Raw genomic sequence first — 26,154 nt, forward strand, 5'->3', positions numbered from 1 at the left:
GGCACCCCTGCATCACCTACCATCTTGACAAAAGCATCTAACATTTTTAAATGTGATTTGGGCCATTATATCTATAAAGGAAAAGAAATATCATCTTTTCAAGATATTATAACTGGAACAATTAAAAAAATAATCTGTACTATGAAAAGCTTCATAATAGAAATACCAGGAAATCCAACATAGAGAGACAATTAATTAATTAGATGAATTAATTAGATGAATACAGGACTACGTAGTTATAAGAACGAGTGGTGTTATTCCCAGTCTACTTTCTTGCAGATGTGCTAATAGAGAAATTAAGTGCCAATAAGGGCATACATATCAGGCAGACAAAAGGCATGAATAAAAAAATCTCTTGTATTTTCAAATTAACTCCGGGGCGGGGCGGGGGGAATCAATCCCCAAAGAAACATTTGTTCCATGTGCATAAGGAGCCAAGTCTAAAGATGCTTTTGTAGCACTGTTTGGAGTGGCAAAAATTCAAAAGTATCCAGAAAGGAGTTAGGAATGGGAGGGAAGGTGAAGAATGAATAAAATGTGGTATATGATAATCAATTCCATAAACATAACAGATGAGCCTGAATTTGAGATATTTGCAGTCAATTTTAAATTAAAAACAGGTTGCCAAATGATACTGTGTAATGGCATTTATGTGGAAAAAAAAAAGAAACATTGTCTTACGATTATATCTCTAGGAGTAATTATACAGTATACACATCCTTGCAAGTGTGTGTATATTTGTGCGTGTGGTGAGGGGAGAGAGGGAAAGGAAGACTCTGCTGGGAGGGTTTGTCGGCTCCCTGGGGAGGAAGAATAGTGAGTTGCACAAGCCTGTAACTTGCTATTTGTAATTTACGTTTATATGCTTTCTTAAAAGTACAATAAACTCTTGCCAAACTACAGGTAAGTGGGATCCCAAACATGAGATCAGTACCATGGAGGTTGGGTTATCGCAAAGGGATGAAAATGACCAAGGCCAGCCTCCAGAGCTGAGCGGCTGCGAAGTCCAGCTGCTCCATCCAAACCTAGTCAGGGCTTAGCTGTGACTATGCCCCATCTGGTTGTGCTTGTCTGCTCTGGCTGGTACACGAATGGGGCAGTTCCAGGTCCATGGCTAGCTGGGGACTCCAGTATACCAACAATGATCCCAACATCTCTAAACAGCTAGGAGTCATTCTGTCATTTTGCCTGACTCAGAGAGCTCTGATCCTGAAAATATTGGAAACTCAGGGACCCACTCTTTGCTTCTCCAATTCCAAAGAAGGGGTTTGCCTATTTTTTACTTGGCTTCACTCTTTCCTTAATTCTCTCCAGGCCATCACAGAAAATAGAAATTTAGCCTGGTTCTGTTTGAGAATGTCATATCACACACTGTTAAAAGATTTTAACACACACACACACATGCACATACACACACACAGGCTTGCTTCATAGATAGAAAATGGGGTGGGGGGAGGATACGAAAAGTATTATCTCAAATACAGTGGTAAGAAATACGTACTGGAGGTCAACAACCACAAGGGTGATTACTGAGAAACGACCTAGCCTAGAACTTTAAGCATTCACTACAGGCACTATTGTCATAAGCCTGAAGCTTAAGGGGGTAGCTGTCTGCAGGAGCAACTATTTGTTGGGTGATACAATACAGAATATCACAAAGGAATAAAATGACAAAATGCATACAAGAAAAAGCTGAGATATGAAGGAGAGATGCAGACATTCCAATATCTACCCAATAAGAATTCCAAAAATTAAAAAAAAAAAAAAGTGAGGTAGCAACAGTCGAATAACAACCGAGAATTTTCCCAAAATAAAAACGGACGTCCACAAATTTAAGGAGTCCACTGAATACCAAAGAAGACAAATTTACAAACACTGTGAGGTTATTTCTGAATAAAAGAGAAAATCTTAACCCACAAAAGCAAAAACAAAGCATGCAAAAGAATAACATAATAGATATCCTGTTCTCATAATAAATTTAGAAATCAGCTACAAAGATAGCTTCAAACTTTCCCTATACTTGCCAGCTAAAATATGTCGCTTTGCAAGATATTAAAAGATGGAAATAACTAAATATTTAAGTGAATATGTATACATACAAAACTCCATAAGATGAAACCAAAGCAGTACTTAAAGTATAATTCATAGACTTGGACGAATCTATGAACACATGAGGAATAGCAGAGGTAGCCCAGAGTAACAGGGTCAGAGGACCTCCAGATGGTAAAATTATCAGATACTTTAAAGTAACTATAAATACTGTGTACATAAAGATTATTCAGAAAGACTGAGAACTTTGACAGAAAACTAGAAACTAGGGTGGTAAGGAAGACCACAGAGAATTTGAAAAAGAATCACATAATTCTAAAAACAAAAATAGTCAATAACAAATTTATTAAGAATAAAATGGAAAGACACACAGGTGAAAATTATAGAAATAGAAGCTACATCAGAAAAAAATATCCAGAAAGAAACAAAGATAAACAAAAATATGAGGAGAGAAACTAGAAGACAGAACAACACAGGGGATAAGTTATGAAGTCCTAAGTATCTGTCACTGAAATCCCTGGAGACAGTGAATGGGGCAGAAATAATCCTAAAGAAATGATGAGAAAGAATTTCCCAAAACCAATAAAAGATATCAAACTATAGATTCAAAAAGTCGTAAGAATCCCCGACCAAAAAAGAAAACTAATATCCAGCTGCACCACAGAAACTGCTGACAATCAAACAAAAACATTAAAAGCTACCAGAGAGTTTAAAAAAAAGTACTTTAAGTAGCATCAATAAAACTGATAGCTGACCAACAAAAACTATGAAAGCAGAAGACTTAGAACAGTGTCTTTTTTTAAGTGCCTTAAGATTGGACTTACCCTACATGTTAGACCAGACAGACCTGACAGACACCTACAGAACATTCCATCCAAGAGCAGCAGGATACACATTCTTCTCAAGCACACATGGAAGATTCTTCAACATAAACCATATGTCAGGCCACAAAACAAGTCTTTATAAATTTAAAAAACTGAAATCATATCAAGCATCTTTTCTCACCACAAAGATATGAAACTAAAAATCAATTACAAGAAGAAAACCAAAAATTCTACAATTACATGAAGATAAAACAACATCCTTCTGAACAACCAACAAATCAAAGTAGAAATTTAAAAAAAAAATACCTTGAGACAAATGATATGGAAAAGCAACATAGCAAAAAAAACTATGGAATATAGCAAAAGCAGTTTTAAAAGATACGGTTATGGTGAAAAATGCTTACAGTAAAAGAAACAAGAAAGATCTCAAACAACCTACCTTTGCACCTCAAGGAACTAGAAAAAGAAGAAAAAAGTAAGGCCAAAATTAGTGGAAGGAAGGAAATAACAAAGATATGAGTGGAAATAAATGACAGACTGAAAAGACAACACATCAGTGAAAATAAGCGTTGGATTTTTAAAAAGAAAAATAAAATAGACAAATCTTTGGCTGAGTTAACAAAAAAAAAGAGGATTCAAGTAAAATCATAAAGAAACATTATAACTCAAATTACAAAGATACAAAGGATCGTAAGAGACAATGAAAATTACATGTCAATAAAATGGACAACCTAGAAGAAATGAAACCCAGAAGAAACATATAAGCTAGAATAATATAAGACTGAATCGTGAAGAAATAGAAAATAGAAAAATAGAAAAATTGAACAGTAATCAAAAACCTCCCAGCAAAGGAAAGTCCAGGACCAGATGGCTTCACTGGTAAATTCTTCCAAACACTAAAACTAATGCTGCTCAAGCTCTTCCCCAAAACAGAAGAGTTGGGATACTTCCAGTCTTACCACATAAGTGAGCATTTTCCTGATACCAAAGCCAGACAAGGACACTATAAGAAATCACAAAGTGCTAAGAAGGAGGTCAATTATCATATAGTTTCACTTACTTGTGGAACATAAGGAATAGCATGGAGGACATTAGGAGAAGGAAAGGAAAAGTGAAGGGGGGATGGATCAGAGTGAGAGATGAACCATGAGAGACTGTGGACTCTGAGAAAAAAACGGAGGGTTTTAGAGGAGAGGGGGTTGGGGGGGGGAATGGGTGAGCCTGGTGGTGGGTATTAAGGAGGGCATGTATTGCATGGAGCCCTGGGTGTGGTGCATAAACAATGAATTTTGGAACACTATATCAAAAACTAATGATGCACTGTATGGTCACTAACATAACACAATAAAAAAAAAAGCAAATTAAAAAAACAAAACAAAACACCAGAAAGGGAAGGAAGGGCGGGAAGGGAAGGAAAGAAGGAAGGAGAAAGAGAAAAAAGAGAGGAAGGAAGAAATTACAAAGAAAAAGAAAATAGAATAGAAATAAATAGAAAATAAATAGAAAAAACTACAAATTAAATTCTATAGCCAGCAAAAATACCATTCAAAAATAAAGTGAAGAGTTTTAGAGGAAACCTATTTCCACATAATAAAGGCCATATATGAAAAATGCACAGCTAACATCATACTCAATGGTGAAAAACTGAGAGCTTTCCCCCTAAGATCAGGAAATACAAATCGAAATAACAATGAGATATCACTTCACACTTATCTGAATGGTAAAAATCAACAACACAAGAAACAACTGTTGGTGAGGATGTGGAGAAAAAGGAACCTTTGGGCACTGCTGGTGGGAATGCAAAGTGGTGCAATCACTCTGGAAAACAGTATAGATGTTCCTCAAAAAAGTAAAACTAGAACTACCATATGATCCAGTAATTCCACTGCTGGTTATCTACCCAAATACAAAACACAAATTTCAAAAGATATATGCATCCCTATAGTTTACTACAGCATTATTTACAGTAGCTAATTTATGGAAACAGCCCAAGTATCCATCAATAAATGAATGGCACAGAAGATGTGGTATATATACATAATGGAATATTACTCAGTCATAAAAAGGAACGGAATCTTGGCATTTGCAACAATATGGATAGGCCTATAGAGTATAATGCTAACTGAAATAAGTCAGTCAGAGAATGACAAATACCACATGATTTCAATCATACGTGGAATTAAATAAATAAAGAAAAAAAGAAATAAACAAAAATAGACTCTTAAATATAGAGAACTGTTGCTTACCAGAAGGAAGGAGAGTAGGGAGATGGTGAAATACGTGAAAACAATTAAGATTCCTCTTAAGTAATTAAGTAAAAAAGTAATTAAGATTACTCTTATTGTGATGAGCACTGTGTAATGTATAGAACTGCTGATTCCCCATATTGTATACCTAAAACTAATAAAACACTGTACAGTAATTATACTGGAATTTAATTTTTTAAAAATAAAATAAAGTAAAAATGGAAGAATAATCCTATTTGATATTTAAAAATATTACAAAGACACTATTGCTAAAAAAAAGTGTTAATAGGAAATAAATGGATCAATAAAACAGAAGAGAGTCCAAATGCACACCCAAACATATAAGTTCATGCATATATAAGGCTTTAAAAATCAGAGGGGAAAAGGTAAACTAGTTGATAAATGGTATTAGGAAAACTGACTCACCATATTAAAAATAATTCAGACCTCTATTTCCCATATTCACAAAAATAAACTACAGATTCTTTTACCCAGTGTAATCAGTAAATGTTTAAAAATTACTAGAAGGGAAAACAGAAAGCTATCTCCATGACTTTGTAATACAGACGGATTTAAGACACGGAAAGCACAAAAATAACAACATTTTGTACATCATTGTCTCTGTACCCCCCCCCCACAATTTTATTAAGGAGCACACAGGAATCATCTGCTCACTTAGCATCCACCCCTGGCCGCAACTCCTATAACCATGACACAGACACTCATTCCTGTAACTCAAACCTTCAGGCCCCAGAGAAACCTCTTTCTGGCTTATGCCTTTGAAAGACGGGACTTGAGTTAATTACACTACTCTGTTTATTTTGTATACGTGAGAAAACTTCTGTTTAAAAAATAGTTGTGGTGCCCGTGTGGGGCAGTCGGCTGGGCATCTGGCTCCTGGTTTCAGCTTAGGCTGTGATCTCACGGGTCCTTACTGAGGCGCTCTTAGGGTTCTCCATGCTTAGCAGGGAGGCGGCTTGAGAGTCCCTCCCTCCGTCGGTGCCCCTCCCCCTTAGAGCTCTCTCTCGCTCTCTCTGGAATAAATAAATAGATCTTTTAAAAAATTTTTAAGTGGGGGGAGGAGGCTAAAACAAGGCTGTAGCCTGTGCCGATACTGACATTTGTCTCCATGCTTTAGAATGGAGTAGAACTTCAGAAACCGACGTGGTCAGGCGTGAGAAAAGACATTAATTCACCGAGTGGAGCAAAACTCCAGTTCCTCCTTGCATAACGGAGAACTGCTTCCTAATAGTGTCAAATGTCCCTTTGCTGCTCTTCTTTGCGTTCCGACTTGCGGCTCTGGGGAGACGAGCAACTTAGTGCTCAGTATCTGCAACAGTTGCACGTGCGACTGAACATTCTGCGGTTCCGAGCGGTTCGCGCTGTTCCTTCACGCGCACGCGTGTAGGTCGACACGGACCGCGGAGCACGACCCGGACCCCACAGTGGCGGAGGACAAGTAAACTTGAGGACGGTGACTAAATATTTTCATAAAAACATTTAATAAGTTTAATTACTAAAAACAGTTTCAGTATTATTTAAATAATTTAAGACTAATGTTCATTACTAATTCATATTCTATCCCAATCTTAAGAGAATTTTAATATTTCAAAAATTTTTAAAGGAAAGAAAATTTTAAAGTAGGCTCCGCATCCACCGTGGCGCTCAATCTCACGACCCCGAGATTAAGACCTGCGCTGAGCTCAAGGCCACTTAACCGAAGCCACCCAGACACCCCCAGAGGAAACACAGTTGATACTACGTCCTGTTTCCGGTGAGCGCATTCCCAAGGCGGTCACAGCCTCGGCGGGGCGAGGGCACGGACGCGTACACCGCGGGCAGACACAGGCCCAGGGCTCTGAGAACCACCCGACAACCCACAGGAGGCGCACACTTGGCCCCGAAGCCCCGCGGGTCAGTACGAGGCGCGCGCTCCAGCCCGCACCGACCGCTCGCGTTCACGAACGGACCGGAGGCCGACCAGGACCGGCGACAGGGACCGGGGACAGCAGCGCCCCCGCCCCTCCCTAGAAGGGACCCGCCCGCAGGCTCAGCGAACACCTGCGACTTCGCGGCGGGGTCCCGCGCACGCACCGTCTCATTACCCTCCCCCCGCCCCACCCGGAGCACCACGCGCGCAGACAGCCCGGCCACCGCAGGTGGGAGCCTGCGCCCCGAAGGCCCGGCCCCGCCCCGCCCCGCCCCGCCCCGCCCCGCCCCGCCGGCCCCGCCCCTCAGGCCCAGCCAACCGCGGACGCAAGGGGCGGGGCTTGGACTCTCCTCACCTGAGGCGGCCGCCCGGGTCCGCCCCGCGCGTCCGCCCCGCGCTGCCCACAACCCGCCTCCCGCCGCCCGCCGCTCGCGCCCGCCGCCCGGCGCGCAGTGCGGAAACGGCCCCTGCCTGCCCCGCGATCGGCGCGAGGCCCGCCCTGCCCGGCCGGCCGGAGTCGTCCTCTCAGCCGCGCCGCCGCGCCGCCCCGGCCGTTTCCACAACGGCTCCGCCTCAACGGTCGGGAGGCCGGCCGTCTCCCCGCTCGCCCACCCGCCGCTGCCGGAGACCGGCCCGGCGCCGCGATCCCCCGCCACGCAGCCCCACCGTCAGGGAGGCCCGGCCCGGCGCCCGGCTTTACCTGCGGCTGGAAGAAGCTCCCCCGTCCGGCCCCCGGAGCCGCCGCCACAGCCGCCGCCTCGCGTCGGGTCTCCAGCCTCCGCTCCTCAGGCTGCCGACGGATGGCGGGAAGCATCCGACCAATCAGCGCCGCGTGCGTTCGGAAGCGCGTCCAATCAGCGCAACGCGCAGTTCAGGCTCCGCCCCTATTACCCGACGGCGACGCAGGAGTGGCGGAGGCCGGAGCCAGGGGCGCCGCGGTGGGCGGGGCAGGGTAAGTGGACTGCGCGCTGCGGTCGCTGCTCCGGCCCCGGCCCCAGAGGACGCGCCCGCGGCCCTGCCCGGCCTGCACTGCCCGACCCCGGGGCAGACAGTCGCCGCCCAGTCGCCGCCGTGCAGAACGCCGGCCAGCAGGGCGTGGGCGGCCCCGGAGACCTCTAGGCTGCCCACAAGCCCCCTGGACGGCGACGGCGTGACGGGGTCGCGGGGACCCGGACACACCTGCGAACCCTGCGAGCGGGCAAGGGCCCGACTCCCCAGAGGGAACCCACGTGCCACCGGGGCCACGCCCACCGGGGCCACCCCCCCCCCCCCGCCCCGGGCTACCCCCCCCCCCCCGCCGGGGCTACGCCCCACTCCGGTTTCCTAGACGCAGGAGGTGCCAGGGTTTGCTGCCCTCACTAGCCAAACCCCAGACCCTTGGGGGACGTTAGGTTGAAGCCCTGAGGGCGTGGTACTGAGCACAGTCGTCAGTTGTATCCCCAGGCTTTTGGGAGCATTTCCACTTGTGATCAGTTTAGATGATAAGATCAATGGATGCTTGTGCAAAATAGGAAGCAATTCCGAAACGGACCCAGCAGACCCGCACTTCGGAAGTTGAAGTCCTGATCGCTGCTGGTCTTACCACTTTCTAGTAGAGAAGAAAAATAAGAATGTTTGTGTTGTTTCAAGGATCGGGCCAGCATGGGGGTGTAGTACACTACCACATGGAAGATAAAATGAATTGTTCTTAAGTAGGGTTTTAGAGTATGGTGTTAGATGGAAAACCTTATCAATCAATCATAATTGGATTTCCAATTAAATTTCACAAGCACCTCCTGTTACAGGGCAGAGCAGGTGGATTTTGGTCTAGGTTTGAAGGCTGACCGTGAGGCTTACCAGCTGTGGGTCTTCAGAAGAATGGCGGAAACCCCTCTGAGCTTCATTCTCATCAGCTAAGGAAGCAGGGGCATTATCTATCCGGTAATTTTCAGAGCTCAACGAAATCATCTGCATCCAGTACCTATCACTGGGGGCAAGCCAATAAGAATGGGTGCACAGTAAATGTTAGTTTCTTTCCCCTAAGTGCCAGGCTTTGTGCTGGGTGAGGGACACAAAGGGGGGATGGGGGCAGACAGACACTCATTACTTCACACACAGAACTCAGTCAGCATTGAATCGCTTTCCCACACCCTACACTCCCTTCGAACTTGCGGTAGATGTTAACACGGACCCGACCTAAAAGACCGCACTTGTTTTTCAAGGACATACACAACTGTGCTCCTGAGGCTGAGGGGCAGTCCTACAATTTTCCCTTTTTTGGCAAGGCACTAAATCTGATAGTGTTTGAGGAAGAGTAAGACTTATGTATGAAATGACTTAAACAAGAAGTTTCTAAAGTCTTGTTTCTATAATTAGAAAAACACACCTCAGATAACAATTTATGCACATACTTTAATATTGAGGCTTGAGTGAAATAATCTTAAATGACCTTCAAATATGTTTGGGGAGATAGCCCCACAATTGCACAATCCACCGCAAAATTTTAAAATTTAAGCAATATAACTATTTTAGGATCTGAAAGTTCTCCTTAAGCTAAACTTTATCAACTTCTTTATCAAATAGGAAGGTATATTTAAATTTTTACATTTTTAAATTGATTTTTTTTAAAGGCACGTGAAGGCTCTCTTACTATCGAAGATAAAACATTTACTGTATATTCCATGAGCAGAACCTTTTTGACAAGTGACTTTCACATGGATAACATTCTTTACATGCCTTTATACAACAATACATTTGGTAGCTCTAACTCTTATACCTGAATGCTCTGGACAGTTGTCTTGCACTTTGGGCTGGGGCCAAGGACACAACAGCCAAGGCTCTCAGAGGCTTGCTGACCTAATTGGACAGTTAATTAAACAGCAGGAAATGGAAATAGGCTTCAGTCCCTCTTGCATGTCAATGTAGTGCACAGTGCTAGTAGCCAACGGTTGTTCAATTGAATTACAACACTTTAAATCAAAATTCAGTGTTCTTATTATCAAAAGGTACCAAAGAAAGCGATCCCTCTTCTTTGAATTTTAGAAACACATAAGTTGCAATTATAAAAACAAATTGGTTAAAAGGCAAAACACATCGTTTACATAGCAATTTGACAAATGTCAATAAGTATTCAAAAATTTAGAGTCAGTTCATTGATGATAGCTATCACAAATTAATGACACTGGTTTCAACTGTATTAGAAGCAAACTTCACAAGTTGGAGGCCTTCTTCATCTTGGCTGGGTTTCCACACCTCAGTGTTAGCACCTGCTGTCAGAGAGACCACCGCTCGGCACCAAAAGAAATCATCAGCAGCTCGCTGGGAGTTTTAAGTCATCCTGGCATTCAGCAGGGCACGAAGGCTTTGACTTCTTGGTTGGAGATAAACAACAAAGAAGGAAAAGCATTTAACATTTTAAAAATGGGGAGGTGGGGAAAGTCCAGACAATGTTAGAAACTCTCCTGTCTGAAGGCACAAAGAATAAAGTTGGCAGGTAGCTGATAAAACTGGGAAAATATAAATACAATTTAAAATGATTAAAAAGTATAAATACTGATGATTTTTCCTGCAGGGCTCCAGCTACTGATGAAAACACCTGTCAGTTCCACTTGATAACCTGATTTCTGAAGGATGACTGCTGGAATTTTCTGACACTTAAGCAGACATTAAAGGAGTCACCTTAGTCATCAAAAAAGTAATTGCAGAGGGCATTGTTGCCTGAAATTTTTCTATAGAATTGCCTGAAAATTGAAATAACTTAAGGCAGAATTTCTTAAAATGTTTAGGTCATCTCAAACCTAAACAATGGCCTGATAACATGCAGATACATAATTATCAAAGACGAAGAGGGGGGAACAGAGGAAGTGGGAGGAGAGACTGCAAGAGAAGGGACTGTTTTGCTAGTTTTGAAAGTCAGGCTTTTCCCCCTTCCTTGGCTGTTGATGTAGAAGACACATGGCCTAACCAGGGCAGCCTGAACTCCCAGGAATGGCTGTATGATGACTGATGAGGCATAAATTTCTCGCCTATTAATAGTTTCCCACTGTTAGAAGTCTACAGACATTGGCAAGCAACCTAGTCTCAGGTTTTCCTTGTCCCAGGGCAGAAACGCCTCAAGGGACCATGATGGGAGTCACACTGTACATTCTGTTTGCAATGGGCACAGACACACAGGACTTATTTTTTAGCTTGTTAAATCCAGAATGTTCCTGAGAAGGCATCCAATAAGGGTAAAATGTTCCAACATCACAATGATAATAAATAACAGCTACGTTTACAGAGACCCAGTCAGAATACATGCAAAAGCCACAGGCTTTCCTAGCAGGAGGATGCAGGCCTTTCCAAAAAACCCACCAACCAACCCACCCCACCAACCCCGCCTGGGCTTTCTCCAGAAGGGCCGACCCAGCCATGCATCTGCCCACCCAGCACCCTCCCCCAGCGCGTTACACGACTCGGCCTTCCGGCCACCTGAGGCTACTTTTTAGACCTGGGGACACAGATGTTTCAAGTAGAAGATGGGAAGGGCCACCGCCCAAGGACCTTGCCCCGGGAAGTGAAGTGAGAAGACTCAGGCTGGCGGTGGGGTGTGAGGAAGAGTAACCGCAGGGACGGGAGAGCCTGGCTAGGGAACCGCTGCCGCTGGGCTGGGCCAGGCCGGGCCGGGCCACCCTCAGATGAAGTGGATCCAGCTCTCCTCGCACTCCCCGCGAGGCATGTGCAGCGCGTGGTTGCGGCACGTGAGGCTGTAGTCGCGGCCATGGTTGTTGTCCCAGTACTCGGCCCCGGCCACTCGGTAGCGCAGCGCGAAGTGCACGCGCGAGCCCAGGGCCAGCAGGAAGGGCGGCACCGGGAAGCCGAAGGCGAACACATCCTCCGTGCCCTCGGCGCCCGCGGGCCCGCGCCACCGGGCCACTGCCTCATGCGCGCTCTTCCAGTCTGAGAAGGTGTAGCGCACCGCCACCTGCTTCTCAAAGGCCACGTTGCGCACACGCACCGTGCCGCTGATGCCCAGGTCGGAGCAGGTGACGCGCTCCAAACAGACGAGCTGCCGCCCCAGGCGCTCGATGAAGTCGGTGGCCTCGATGGGCGGCAGGAAGTCGGGCACCAGGCACCGCAGGGTGAACTCCAGGTCCTGGCTGCTGCAGCACAGGTCCGAGTTGATGGCGAGGCGCGACAGCACATGCAGCGGCACCGACGGGTCGTCGCCCGCGTTGAACACCTTGACCTGGGCCAGCTCCAGGCCCAGCGCGTCGGCGAAGCGCACGCGGAGCTGCCGGCTGCAGCCCGGCCGGCACGCGGCTCCCGGCGCGCCCCCCGCCTTCTGGCGGCGCTCGGGGGAGCTGGGCAGCGAGCGCGCCCGCCGCAGGATGATGGGCCGGAGGCGAGGGTCGCAGCCGGACGGCTCCGGCGGTGGAGGCGGCGCGCGGCCCGGGCTCCCGGGGGGCCTGCAGGGCCGCGGCTCCCGGGCGGCGCCGCGGTCCAGGTCTGAGAGGCAGCTGAGGCTCCGCGGGGCGGGCTTCCGGGACCCCGGAGCGGGGGGCAGGGCCGCCGAGCCCCAGCCTCCGGACATGGCCCGGCCAGCCGTCGGGCGACAGGAAGCCGGAACCGAGGGGCAGCCTCCGGACCCGGAGCTCGCTACCTCGGGGTCCCTGTCGGGCTCAGAATTCCTTGGTGTCCGCCGAAAACCGCCGCCCGCAGGGAGCCTCTGGGGCCGGCTGTGCGCTCCCCCAGTCCGCCGCCGCGCCCCCCCCCCCCCCCCGAGTCTTGGCGCAGGTCTTCCGCTTCTTGCAGCGAGAAAGGAGATCTTCAGCTGAGAGATGAATGCTTTCTCCGGCGGAGGCTTTTCCGTGCCCCCCCCCCCCCCGGGAGCGCAGGGTAGCGCCTTCCTTCGGCTTCCTCCGAGGTTCTTGGGGGGGACGCGGGCGGCGCCGCCCCTCCCACCTTCCCGGCCGCTGCGTTACTTACATGGCTGCAACTTGTCGGGGCGCAACTTCCCGGCGAGCCTGCGCCCCGCCCCTCGTGACGCCGCCGCGCGCCGGCCCTGCCGGCCCCGCGCAGCCGGGGAGCCCTGCGCGCCGCCGCCTCCCCTGGCCTGCCGCAGCGCGCCGCAGTCCGGCCTCCCCGCCCCGCGCCGGGAAGGCTGCCTGGCGGCCTCGCCACGTGTCCTCGGCGATCGCCAAACAGGTCTGATCAATTTCTGTCTGCATCTGCCGGGTCCCTGCGCCTATCGATCGCAGACCTGTGTCTGCACCAGCGAGGACGAGAAAAATGCATGCTGCGGGCCCTTGGACTTCTGGGTCACCGGGTTGGGGGGTGCGCATAAATCGGCCTTTCCAGAAGCGGGCCCCCGGCTAATTGGAAGCCTGTAGGCTAGCCAGCTCCTTGGAAGTCTGCCCTGCACCCTGGAGCCCCGGCCAGACCGAGGGAGCCTCGCCGCGCAAGGGGCTGGCGTCCCACCACACATCACCCACAATGCTTTGCCGCCCGGACCGCCAGCCAGTCCCCCGGAGGGTGGGGAGGGGGCGGTGCTGCCCTGTCCGTCTCCTGGCGCTGGGCCCGAAGACCTGGGAACCGGAGTTAATGCCCTGTGATGAATTACGCCGCTGCCCTTAATCGGCCGCTGGCGCTGGGGAAGCCTTTCTGTAGCCAGCGTCTCAGACCTTTAGCTTTGTTCCGCTGCGGGCGCGAGCCAGGGAAATCGCGAGCTTGCTTTCCGCATCTTAGGATGCAGGCCCCCTCCAAGAATTTTCTCCTGTTTCACTCTGTAAGGGCCCGAAAACGCCGCCGCTTACCTGTAGAGCGTGCCAGGTGAAATGCACTGGGGAAGGTGCAAACGCACCCTCCAGACAGCAGTGCGGGGCAGGCATTGTAGAGGGTTCCTTTTTACCGTCCTGGGGGACAAAGCAGAAGGAAAACCAAACGACTGAAGGAGGGCTGGCCCAGTAAAGAACATTCTCTACATCTAACATAAATCAAGCCTGCTGATGGTGTAAGTCACTAATTGTGAGAGCCTGTGTGCCCTGGCTGAAAGGCACAGGCGCTGATGAGAAGTAATACAGCAGAGTTTCAGGAAGAAAAAAGTCTTCTATCCTACCTCTTGTCTATTTTACAGAGGCGCCGGGTGTTGTGGAAGAAAGTACTCACTTTCAAATCAGGGCCCTTTTAGTAGGCCACCCACTCAAGATCAGGGAAAGCAGCATTCTTGATAGGAGTCAATGGAATTTCACAAAGATAACATTATATGATCTGTATTACTATACTGACGATCTTTTAATGGACTGATGTGATCCTGAAGGCGGGAGAATTAAAGGGGAGCTTCCCCAATAGAGTGGTCCTTCCATGACAGCTGGGATGTGTGCCTAATCCTGGCCGTTTTCAAGGCTCTCCTGTAATTACTTGTCGAATGAATGAATGAATGAATGGACATGGGAGATTGGAGTAATACCAAATCTTAATCATTAATTAGCCCCACACATTTCTGAGGAGACTCATGTGTGTGTGTGTGTGTGTAAGAAGAGAGGGAAGGATTCCATAGGCAACATTTATAGCTGTTTGATTTTGTATCTAATATCCACTGTGAAAAACAAACAAGCAAAAAAGATGAAGCTGTACACAGAAGGCAGTACCCGCCCCCCCATTTCAATATTATGCAAATATTTCAAAACAAACCAGTGCAAGCCAGCCCAGTACTGGGGGCGGGACCCTTTGCAATCCATACTTACCGACAGGGTTCTGTTGCTTTCAGTTCCGGTGGTGAGTCGTCCTTTCCAAATATAAGAGGAATAAAGAAGTCACTTCCCCAGCTGTCATCATCTGCCAACACATTGAGCAAGAATATTTCAAGCACTACAGAAAAGGTGATGTAAATTTTGAGGGAAAACCTTATTAGATTTGTTCTGTTGTGTTGTGTATGTATTGTCATGGTATTTGTTATCTAAATTATTAAATTTATTATCTTACCTAAATTATTATTTTAAAAAGCATGTTTGTTTTTTAGACAGTCCATCAAACCCTAGAAGATGATCAGCCATCTGATTTTTTCAAGAAAGGGAATAGGGTGACGAAGTCTCACCAGAAAAGCAGGTAAATGATTTTAATTGCTTTATCTTGCAAAAGGCACATGATACCAGTTCTCCAGGCCGAATATGTGTGGCTGGAAAAAAAAAATAATGTCTGTGGGGAAGAAATCTGTATTTACATTTTTTATCCAACAGAAATGAGTTGGCAAAGTGATTTTAAACATTACAAGTTAGTAAGAATTCCAGAAGTCATAATTCTGCCACCGTTAGCAGAACCTATCATTTGGGGTAAGCCCCTTAATTACCCTTCTAGGACTGTTTCCTTTTTTATAAAAAGGATCCTGATAATCGCTTTTATTGATGTACACTGACAGAGTCAACAAGAGTTATAACAGGATTGGTTATGAGTTCCAAATGAGTTCCATCTGAGTTCCAGATGAGTTCCATTTCTTCAACATTTATTGAGCACATGTTAGTTTATTGGCCATGATTCAACACCTTTCATATTTATTAAGAAATCACGTATTTTCAAATGATTGCTTACTGTGGTAGAAACCATAGGACCAGTGGACCTCTGAGGTTTCCAGAAAGCATATTAACACTCATTTGCTTTTACCCTACCTGACTTGGGTTCCTGAGAGGTATTGTGAATCCTAGTGAGATGCCGTGTTTTAGGTAAATACACAGAAAAGAAAGTATTTTCAACTCTGATAGGAGATCTTCCCTCAGAGTAAATCGCCGGGGCGGGGGGGGCGGGGGCAGTTGCTCTGGTAGTCATCATTCCCTTTTCTGCACAGTTCACAAGACAGCAGTAATCCAGTTTTCATTCATCCTCTGCTTTACGGCACCCTGTGATATTTTTTTCTCCTCTCTCCTTTTAAAGTTTTCCTGAATGTGTTTCCTATTTGAGAATACTTTACTAAGCTTTTGATTAAAGGTACAGGTTGTCTGTGCTATACTCTCTCATATTAAGATTAGATTAGATTAGATTCAAGGGCTCAGAATCACCACTGATCGGTGATTAAGTTGTAGAAAATTTGCATTTTCGCCTTGTTTACTTTTATGGAAAGTAGCCTTGAGAAAGAAAACCATGGCTTTTACTCACTAGGGTCATTAAACACTGTTCACCAACAGCAGAACTGATGGGAGAGTTTAGGACAGATTTTCTCCAAACTGGTGGTGGTGGTGGTGTTTTTTTAAAGTATACCTGACGGGTCTAAAATTATAAGCACTTTAAGAAATGTCAGTGTTTTTCCTAAGTGATACTATTTGATATGAGACCGAATCCGTGCAACTTCTTTTGGCCCCTGTGCCCTGCAGTGTCTCTTGACTAGAGCCCAGCGTGCCCCACTGCCCCTCCCAGGGACAGCGCTGGCCACAGCCAGGGGAGCGCGCTTGTTCACAGCCAGACCGCTTTGTGTCCTATGAACTAAGAATTACAGTTTTCTTTCTCACAGCAATATGAATGCTGGCCCGTCTTGGAATAAAGTACAACGTTCAAAAAACCCTTCAGGAAAGAGGCAGAGTCAATCCCAAGTGTCCCTCGGGTCCTCCCAGCCTCCCGCGGACGGACTCCAGGATAGCAGGTCCGCAGAAGGAAAACCCAAAAGGAGCCCACCGGACCCCCAGGGGCGGGGCGCCTCGAGGAAGGAGCTATTTCTGGACCTGCAGTGCGTGAAAATCCTGAAGGAGGGTGTGGGCGAGGATGAGGACAGCGCCAGCGACCTATCCGACTCCGAGCGGGTGCCCCTGCTGCCGTCGGTGCGCGCTCCCCCGGAGCTGCACCTGCGCGCGGAGGAGATCCACGCTGCGGACCCGGGCCTGGAGCCAGACGCCGAAGCTGAAGCCCGGGGCGGCGTGCAACCCACCTACCAGTATGCAGACTTCCTGCCTGCCCCGTTCAGCTCCTGGGACCTCCGCGACCTGGCCGTGCCACCCGGCACCGAGCCCAGGCCCGCAGCTCGCTGCGGCGCTGTAGGGCCACTCGCCAGGTACATCGACAGGCTGGTCCAGCTCGAGTGGCTGCAGATGCAGACCGTCCAAGGTGAGAAGGGGAAGGGCGCCAAAGCCAAGCCTCCCACCGTCCCCGCCATGTCCACGGGGGCTCTGAAAAGCCCCGGCAGAAGCAAGCTGGTGGCCAGTGCTGCGGCCAGGCCTCCCCAGGAGGGGGCTTGCAAGCCGGGCGCTCCGGGCGCTTCCCGGAGGAAGGACCTGCACCCAGAAGAAGCCCGACCGTCCTATTACGCGTTTGACACAGCCAAAGGCCTCCGTGCGCCTCGGGCCCACAGGCCGAGTTCTCAGAAGCCAGCCCTTGACGTGAGGACGGAGGAGCAGAGAAAGAAAGTGAGTAAGAGCCCCAGACTCCAGCGCTGGGACCCGCCCTGCAGTGAAGGTGGCGTCCCCAGGGCTCCCGCACAGGGGGCGACCCCCCGCGACTCCGCGGCCCCCGGCGGGGCGGCCAGAACACAGGCACATGCGGGCCTGAAGAAGAAGGGCGGAGCAAGCAGCTGTGTCCCCGCCGCCATAGCCAGCGAGAAGAAACCCAAAACCAATGGAGTAAAGCCAAGCACGTACAAATTCAAGTAAGAACCGAAATGATGCGTTGCAAAGTCCCGCGGAGCGCTAAACGTCAGAGCTCGTCCGAAGGTTGGCACACTGAGTCCGAGGACGCGTTCTGGCGACCCACAGGCGAGTCCTCGGGTGGCCCCGGGGCACAGCCGGCTGGGGCTTATATGCAAGGAAAGGTGGCCTTCAACGAGCCTTTCTTCGTGCCGGCAGTCTTAAGCACATGAGAGCCCTTTAGCTACATGAACCCAGGTCTGCGCCATATAACGACATACAATGACTGGGAAAGACCGGTCCAAACTGGACGCCGCCGCCAGCTGCCAGCCGCACACCCCAGCGGCGGCACCGTCCAGCTCCCCCAGCTCCCCCCGCTCCCCCCACAGCTGCACCCCGCTCAGCTCCCCTCCAGCTCCCCCAGCCCGCGCACCTGCAGGTAGAAGGTCGTGCGTACTGTGTTCAACTGTGCAGAGTCTGAGACGTTTGAAAGAGGGTTTTCGGTGCCCTTCTCCTAAACCGTCCAGACAGAAATCCTGTCTACTTCGGGCCCAGGAGGGGCCACAGCTCTTCCTCGCGTTGGGGATCCTCTTCTGGAGCAAAGTCATGGAACACCGAGCCGCTTGTTCTCTCCAGACACTGGAACCTAATATTCTTACAGTTTTTTGTTTTGTTTTTTAAGGCATTTGAAACTCAGAGGTGGTGGTGAAATCCACCTCTGTGTTCTCTACCCAGAGGTGGAAGCAGTGCCCAGTGGGTCTCAGCAGAACCCTTCCTGCCTGGTGGGAGCCCAGAGCCGAGCACTTGGCACCCAAGCGACTCTGGCATATGTGTGGCTTCTGGAAAAGGTACGCAGTAAAGCCACGGTTTGTGGAGTCTGCATGGAAGGCCTGCCACGAACCGTAGATACACATGAGAGCACCGTGACTGTCACGGGCATCACGTTACTGATTCCGGACCTAGGTCCTGCTGTAGGAAGCCGACATGACATGATCTGTTTTACTTTGCAAGAGCAGGATTTTATCACCTTGCTTCAGTGCAGAGGGGTGGGGACACATTTCCAGATTGTGGGGGGGGGGTCTTCTTAACAAACAGTGGGTCCTGTGGCTCCCCGACTCTTCTAGAAGCTTCTTATTTAACCACCACTAAGCCGGGTCTACGTGAGCCTTCAGTCGCACTGTGAGACCTCTGTTAATAACGTAAAAATCTTTAAAACCTTTGGTGGACCACTGGATATACAGTATGTTTTAATCACGGAAGCCGATTTATCTCTTGAAATGATTATTTGCTTTCATCCATATGTGTTTCTGTATTTTTCACCTTTAGGCCAAATGTTTTCCAAGGCCCTTCAGTTAATAGGATAAGGATAAGAGACATTCGTAAATAAAATAATGCGCACAAGTTAAATGTAAAGATCCCATTTTACAATCAGACTTTACTAATATGAAACAACATATACAGGTGTTTAGGGCTGTTTTGTCCCACGACTCAACTTCTAGATTTTCACAGTTTCTGTCTTATGTTCTTTACCTTCCACACCAGCCTGCTGGACAGAGTGTGTTTTTTCATGAAGATCTTGTACCTTTTTACATGGACGAAGACGCCCATCTAGTGGGCCTCATTTCCCTAGTTCTCAGTTATGCTGTGACGTTTCCACTCACTGTATGCACTGCGGGTAGAAACCCTAGCGCTGCTCGGTTCGCCTTCCTGTGGTTGCTGCGTGGCGTCCCCCGTGCCCTTTGCCTGCGCTGCCCCTCATTCACGATGCCTTCTCGGCTGTGATGTCTACCGGCTCTTTAGAACATTTCAGGGTCGATGAGTCTCTATAAGCACGTCATGTACATACACGCACTCCCGCTATTAATACTAAGGGGTCTCTGGCGAGCTGCTGCCTTCTCCAGGAGTGCCGTGTGGGGGTCCTCTGGGAGGCCCTGCAGGGTGAAGGCTCCATGTTCCCTCTTCCTTGTGGACATCTGAGCTGAAGACCATCCTGGTTAAGAACTGGGAGGCGGTGCCTCGGATGTCACATTTGTTCCTTGTGCTCTGAACTGAAGTCCGTTTCCTAATTTGGGGAACAGTTATAATGTCACATGTTATGACAGTTTGAAAAGCCTGGAAAAGTGACTTTGCTTACTCACATTTTTGCCTCAGGTTGACGGTTAATTTTAAGCAGGATTCTTGCTGCTGGATCAGAGCCCCCGATGACCAGCAGGGGCTCACTACAGAAAATAAGCACAATTTCCTTCCCACGATTTCCTAGCCCCTCCCGATACAGCCTCCTGTCCTAATGCTGCAGACCCTAATCCCGCTGCCCCTGCAGACCGCGCCCCAGAGCGGAGTCCTGGCCTCCTGAGGGTGGTCCCGTCTGAGCCACCCAGGGTCCTGCTAGTCTGGGGACCTGCCATTGTCTCCAGAGAAGTGCCTCTCATTTCTGGGAGTTGTTGACATACGTGTTGTGTTTAAACCAACTAAAATAATCCAAGGTTAAAAAAAAAAAAGCATAGAGGGCGCCTGGGTGGCTCAGTGGGTTAAGCCGCTGCCTTCGGCTCAGGTCATGATCTCAGGGTCCTGGGATGGAGTCCCACATCGGGCTCTCTGCTCAGCAGGGAGTCTGCTTCCCTCTCTCTCTCTGCCTGCCTCTCTGCCTACTTGTGATCTCTCTCTGTCAAATAAATAAATAAAATCTTAAAAAAAAAAAAAGCGTAGAGAAAATTGAGAACTATTGAAGGTTTAGAACCAGTTGTGAAAGTATACAAAAGCCTATGAAACACACTGCAGAAACCTATCTGTATCCGCTGCGGTTCTCTGGGGCGGGACTAGTTCTCAACTCCTCAAGGCCCAGGCGGCTGAAGGGCCGTAACCGACCGGCGGGGCGGCGGGGGGAGCCTGTGTGCACCAGATCAGAGCGCCGCGGGTCTCCTGGCAGCTACGGCTGGAAGGACGGAGGCTTGTCCCGGGTCTTAGGCCAGTAGGCTAGTTTCCAGAAAGATGGAACAGTCTCTACCTTTCATGATTTAAATACCGTCTAGTTCCTCTTTACCCTCACTTACTCGAGTAGTTAAAAATAGAAAACTCTAGGTGATATTGTGTTTCAAGGTAACAGAGAAGCAGTATTTATGATTTCTTCATGTCTGTGTCCAGGGGTCCATTTCAAACGGCCTGGCCCAGTCGAGCATGTTTGTTATTTGGTGTTAAATTATTGTATGCTTGGTTTTGTACACAATAAAATGAAAACACATCTTACGTTTTCGTGAAGCTGGAGTTTTCCTTCCTTGACGTCGATTAAACAGTAGGCGATGTTGTCTGGGTTTTTCGGGTATGGGCCCGTTGTGCTTTTCGTGCAGCTCTCTTCCTGAGTTTGTCTCGTGTCTGCCAGGTCATCTCACAGAACCGCTGGGCAGGAGACTATGCCGTGTCCTTTCTTAACACTCAGCAGCGCACCTGCCAACAGGGCTGGGGGCATCTGAGAAGCACGGCTGGGCTTTCCGGAGTCCCTGCTCCTCTTCTTAAGCCCAGAAGGTGTCCGACGGTTAGGGAGCCCGGATGGAAATTCAGTGACAGTAGAGCGACATGATAGGAGCTCACACAAGAACATGCACCTCCTGGGCCGGGTGCCGGCTCCCCCCAGGAATGCGCCTGGGGCTGCAGACATTCTCAAAGGCCTCGGGCTCCTTTTTCTAAGCTCCCTTCTGAGAAGGAGGTCCATTCTTTTGAGTCTACCAAATAGTGGCAGTTTAAAAAGTAATTCCGGGGGATTAAAAAGCAAAATTCCACCGAGAAAATTTTATAGATGTTATTGGCTTTATTTAATGATGTGTGGGTCGGGGAGCCTCCACCCAGCAGGTGGAAAGGAGCTCCGATGTGTGCACGAAAGGACGGACTTCTATAGGCAGAAGGGAGCAGGCATGAGGAAGTTGTGCGAGATAAAGTGGCTGGGTCATTGCAAGCTCACTTTCCTTTTTGGGGTGGCCAGGGTCTTATCAGGAGAATGGCCTCCCCAGTGCGGAGCAAGTGACAGCTGGCTGCCTAGTTTAAGATCCTGCTCTGAGCCCAAGCTCCAAATAAGGCTGGGTTCTGTGGCCAGCTGGGCAAAGTCATGCCGTAAGGCCCTGTGGTCTTTTTATCAGGGGGTTTAAAAATAATTTTCTGGTAGTTGGAAAATCAACCATGTTGGAAGTTTTTTAAATCACAAATTTGTACATAAAAGGGCGGCTTATTCTTGGATGTTGCTATTTTATTATCCAGGAGGCAGCAACAAAACCTCTCGACCTAACCCTAAAACCACCTCAGTCCAAAGGTCTCCTTGTTTGATTAACATCATAAAACAATGTTATCAAAATAATGATCAGTGGAGGAACACAGATCATGAATTTGTAAAAATCCTCCTAGAGACCCTGTAAAAATCTTCCCTGTCCTCAGCAGCTTGCTGTTGAAAGGAATTAACTGTGCTCCCATTGGAAAATCATACAGAATTTCAAAAATGGGGTAGGCATGAATAGAACTGTCCCAGCTCAAAAGATATTTTAGAGAAAGTCAATGTCCGTCTCTCTTGCAATCCCACTGGGCCAGCACGGTCCCGTGGCCCTGCTCCTCCCCCGGCCAGCGCCCTCGCGCACCTGCTGCAGGGGGAAGAGTTCCGAACACGCTGTCTGGAAATACCCACCGGGGCACACTGCCTACCTCAAGTTAAAGACACTTGAAAAACAGCAAGTCGAACAAAAACACTCTCACCTTTCTTGTTTTTCTTCAAAGCAGGAGATGAAATTCCTGTAGGAGACATGTCCTCCCAGTGCCAGAAAGAAAGAATCATTCTTACCATCAGGGATGAGAAGTGGAGACCGAGAATTCTGCGCAGGTTTTGTTAAAAGGCTCTTGTCCTCCTCGGTCTCCCCACACAGCCGAGGCCATTTTCTACAACTGCCTCTCCTTGTTCAACCCATCAGCAAAGCCCACGACTCCCACCGCTTCTCCGGGGGCTCATTCCTTCTCAAGGCCTCACATCTTGCAGAATGGGACTCCACAGTTGGTCTGTTTTTTTCTCCTGTCCGTCTGTCTTACATCGACTTAACTCTCAGCGCCAGCCAAAAGGGACCCTAAGAGGAAGCAGGAGAGCGGAGTTTGCCGCCCCACAATATTTCGAAGGGACAGCACAGCCCTGGGAAAGGCTCCAAAAGGCAAGTGTAAGGGTCGCACCGGGGAGATCCCCATGTGTTGGGGTGTGTCTCCCTCTCTGTACCGGGAAGAGGAAGAGGACCCTAGAAATGCTTATCGACTCTTACCTCATTTCGGCCTGGACTCAAATCTGCGAAACAGCCACACCCATTTATTGAGCTTTTCCCTGTAACCTCACGGGGTAGAATTTAGTGCCTTGTCATTTGCTTGTAACACCCAGTGCTCGTTCCACCCCCTGCCCTCCCTTGTGCCCACCTTCCAGCGGCCTCATCCCCCGCCGCCTACCTCCCCTCCGGCAACTCTGTGCCCTAGATCTCAGCATCCCTTATGGTTTGCCTCCCTCTCAGTTTCCATCTCGTTTTATTTTTCCTTCCCTTCCCCTATGTGGGATTTAAGAAACAAATGAATACCTTTTGTCTTTCGGGGCAGGTAGTATTTAAGGAGGTGGCGTGAGCCATTTCAGGGTGTTCTCGGGCTTCCTGGGGTGTCTCCCACGCGTGCAGGAGGCATACGTGTTGTTTAACTTGTGTTTGTTTTTCCTCCCATGAACCTGCCTTTTCTTATGGGGTCTCAGGAACCTAAAAGGGTAGAAGTCAGATTATGTTCTATGGCGGCAAAGGTCAAATTTTACCTCCCCTGTAGAATAAAAGTCTGCGACCCAGCAAGATCCTCGGTGGTTCACGTTTGAGAAACCTGCCTTGTTCACGGCACTTAGAATTGTGCAACTGGGACGCTGCTGCTGCGACCGCGTGTCCGGGCTGGCCTCGTCCCCGAGGCGGCCACACTAGTGAGGTCTCCTGCTCGCCTGTGTCCGCTTCTCCAGGGCTTATGGGCCCTCAGCGAGCTCTCGGCTCAAGGACAGACCCTCAGCAGCCTCATTTATGGCCTCTGCTCATCTGTGGGGCAGGTGAGCGCCGAGGAGCTCAGGTTTCTTAGGACAGGCCCACCTGAGCCCCTGCTCTCACAGCAGACGCTACAGCTGCGGGGCTCAGGGGTGACACTCTCACCCTGTCCTCCACTGGCCCTTCGCGCCCCCTCCATCACGCTGGCCACATCGAGGAGGATGGCCACTGCCCGCCACCGAGCTTTTCCTCCAAACCCCCGACTCACGGGACACCGCCCCCCTACAGTGCGGAGAGGGACGGGCTGTGCCGTGGTCCCGAGTGGCTCACTTTCCTGACACTGGAGTGAAATGTTTTCTCCCTGTAGGTCTGACACAGTAATGAGGAGGATGCTCCACTGGGTTCCACTGAAGATGCTCGAACTAAAGGTGTGTGTTCTTCCCCGCTCGGGACAGTTTTGACGTGACAGGGTAGACTAAGTAGCCTCAAATTGAAAAAGCATCACAACATTCGTATACACAAATAACCGAAAAAAGAGCTCAGTGCTTCCACTGCCAACGTACTTAGTATAAAATACACCGGCAGAAGGCAAGAAACCCTCCGAGTCGCTTACGCTCGGCCGTGTTAACCCGCATTTGCTCACCTACATCTACCGGCTGGGTAAGTAGGGCCAAGAGGCTAAAATTTCTCCAAGGAAATGTTCTGGGCAGCCCTTGGAGGCTGTAAATACTAAAACACAATGACCACACTTTCTCCTCGGCCCGTGTGGCTACCCCAGCAGCACCGAGGGGCAGACAGGTTGGCCCCTTAAAGCGAATCAGGAAAGACAAGTGAGGAGCGGTTTGATTGTCCCAGGAGACCCACCCTTCAGCCCTCACACATGTCAGGTGTGGGGTACGGGGGTTAGAGGCACGCCAGGAGACATGAGGCTCAGGGTGCACTTCATAATAACTTGGGTGTTTCAGTGCTGCAGTCAGATTCACTTTCTGACTTTTCCCCGTCAATATCATGTTATAAAAATTTTCAAACATCCAGAGAAGTTGGAAGACTTGTACGGTGAACGCCCGCACGCTCGCTGTGCAGGCGGCAGCGCTCACAGCTTGTTCTTTGCCCTGTCCCCCCACCTGCCCACCTCCTGCTCCGGGCACCTGCTCTGGGCACCTGCTCCCTCCCGTCCCCACCTGCCTTTGCTCCCTCTCCAGCCCTCCTGGGGCCTTGGCCCGCATTTCCTCAGGGGAGGGGTGGTTATTCTGTCTGGCAGGGCTGGGCTGGGGAACCAGGACTGAGGACACAGCCCTGCCCTGGGCTTCTGTTCTGTTTTGTTCCTTAACTCTGCTTGAGACTATTCTGAGAAATTAAACTGTTCTTGTGACTTTGAAGAAACAGGACCTTGAATTCAGAATCCCTTGGGGGGGAAGGTACATTTTATAGGAGTGAGCAGACACGGACAAGTCTATCCAGGAGGAGGCCCGGCCAGGAGCCCTTTAATTTTTCTGGCATCTGAGTTTCCAAGCATGCCATTTGAATCCCTTCCTTCCCTCATGGGCACTTTCCCCAAGGTCCCTTGGCTACGGAAGCCGGTCCCATTTACAGTGGCTCCTGGATGAGCAGTGGGGGGCTTGGCCTCTCACCTGCCCCAGTGCAGAGATGAGGCCGCCTCCACTTCTCCCTCCCCTGGGCTCTCCTTCCTCCAGCTCCGACAGAGGAGAGGGAGGACCTGTGTCTCCCGTCTCACAGGCTGCCCACACTTTCACCAAGGTTGGTGCACCCTTGTGCAGAAGGTGTCCAGGTGTCACACCTGGGTCTACCCCCACCTCCCCTCGAGGGGAGGCGGGAAGAGGGGTCACACCACCACACCCCTTTGACATATACTTGACCAGCATGGGAAGCTCTGTCTCCCGGCCTGCTGGATGGAGGCAGCGTTGGGCACTTTTCCTGAACCCTCCCCAGGCCCTGCTGTCTGCCCTGGTACCCATCTCCTTGTGTGGGCCGGTCAGCCAGACCACTGTCCAGGCAGAGCCAGAATGAGGCTCCAGGAGCCCAGCCTGGCAGTCACTCCCACTCATTACCCTAGAAAAATCCAATCCACTGACTCCCCGAAATGGAAAGAAAGTTTCCCATTCTTCCCCAGTGCGTGTGGGGGTGCAGGGCAGCTCCTGCAAGTCAGGGGAACAGAAAGCAGCCGACCCCCCAGCCCCAGGACCCCTCACGTCCACAGCCGTGGTGGCAGAGGGCAGGCTGGGGAAGGGGGTGACGGGACCCGTTCCACCATGGCTTGAGGTCCTGAAGCATCTTGTCTTAATTGTTGGGGTCTCATCTTAGAGTGTCGTGCATGTGACGCTTCCTCGTCTTCAGTTAAGATCCTACTCACCGATCCCTGGGCCAGCAGGAACCTTCCGTGCCCTGTGCTTCTCCCTGCAGAGATGGAGAAGCAGCGCGTTCAAGCTGCCTTCACCCTGAAAAACGACCCTGAGTGGGTGCCTGGCGTGGGCGGGAACCTGTCCTGTCCTGGATGATGCCTGACAAAATCAA

General features: G+C 49.6%; 4 protein-coding genes across 8 annotated transcripts in view; 2 read left to right on the top strand and 2 right to left on the bottom strand.

Moving 5' to 3' along the window:
* Positions 1-7,959, bottom strand: part of SYCP2 (synaptonemal complex protein 2) — a 68,977-nt gene extending 61,018 nt beyond the window's left edge. For all 3 annotated transcript variants that reach the window (XM_047746694.1, XM_047746693.1, XM_047746692.1), the window contains exon 1: positions 7,750-7,959. The gene's annotated coding sequence lies outside the window, so the exon portion shown is untranslated. The remainder of the gene's footprint in view (positions 1-7,749) is intronic.
* On the top strand, positions 3,996-8,168 carry LOC125109912 (translation initiation factor IF-2-like). The gene is made up of 3 exons (XM_047746996.1): positions 3,996-4,005; positions 7,003-7,278; positions 7,381-8,168. The coding sequence occupies exons 1-3, from the start codon at positions 3,996-3,998 to the stop codon at positions 8,166-8,168; spliced, it is 1,074 nt and encodes a 357-aa protein (XP_047602952.1).
* A 1,252-nt stretch (positions 8,169-9,420) lies between these two features.
* On the bottom strand, positions 9,421-12,600 carry PPP1R3D (protein phosphatase 1 regulatory subunit 3D). Its single transcript, XM_047746057.1, has one exon. It carries the CDS (start codon positions 12,598-12,600, stop codon positions 11,701-11,703), a length of 900 nt encoding a protein of 299 aa, XP_047602013.1. The 3' UTR covers positions 9,421-11,700.
* A 512-nt stretch (positions 12,601-13,112) lies between these two features.
* Positions 13,113-20,203, top strand: FAM217B (family with sequence similarity 217 member B). Of its 3 annotated transcripts, none has more exons than XM_047746056.1 (4): positions 13,113-13,214; positions 14,776-14,892; positions 15,028-15,113; positions 16,507-20,203. In XM_047746056.1, the coding sequence occupies exon 4, from the start codon at positions 16,511-16,513 to the stop codon at positions 17,633-17,635; it is 1,125 nt and encodes a 374-aa protein (XP_047602012.1). In that variant the 5' UTR covers positions 13,113-13,214; positions 14,776-14,892; positions 15,028-15,113; positions 16,507-16,510; the 3' UTR covers positions 17,636-20,203. The 3 variants fall into 3 exon arrangements, with proteins under 3 accessions (XP_047602012.1, XP_047602011.1, XP_047602010.1); XM_047746055.1 differs by having other exon boundaries at positions 13,119-13,214; positions 14,776-14,887; XM_047746054.1 differs by lacking the exon at positions 13,113-13,214 and adding an exon at positions 13,938-14,019 and having other exon boundaries at positions 14,776-14,887.
* Positions 20,204-26,154: the final 5,951 nt, after the last annotated feature.

This window comes from Lutra lutra, chromosome 9 (assembly GCF_902655055.1).
Source record: "Lutra lutra chromosome 9, mLutLut1.2, whole genome shotgun sequence".
Classification (NCBI taxonomy): Eukaryota; Metazoa; Chordata; class Mammalia; order Carnivora; family Mustelidae; genus Lutra; species Lutra lutra.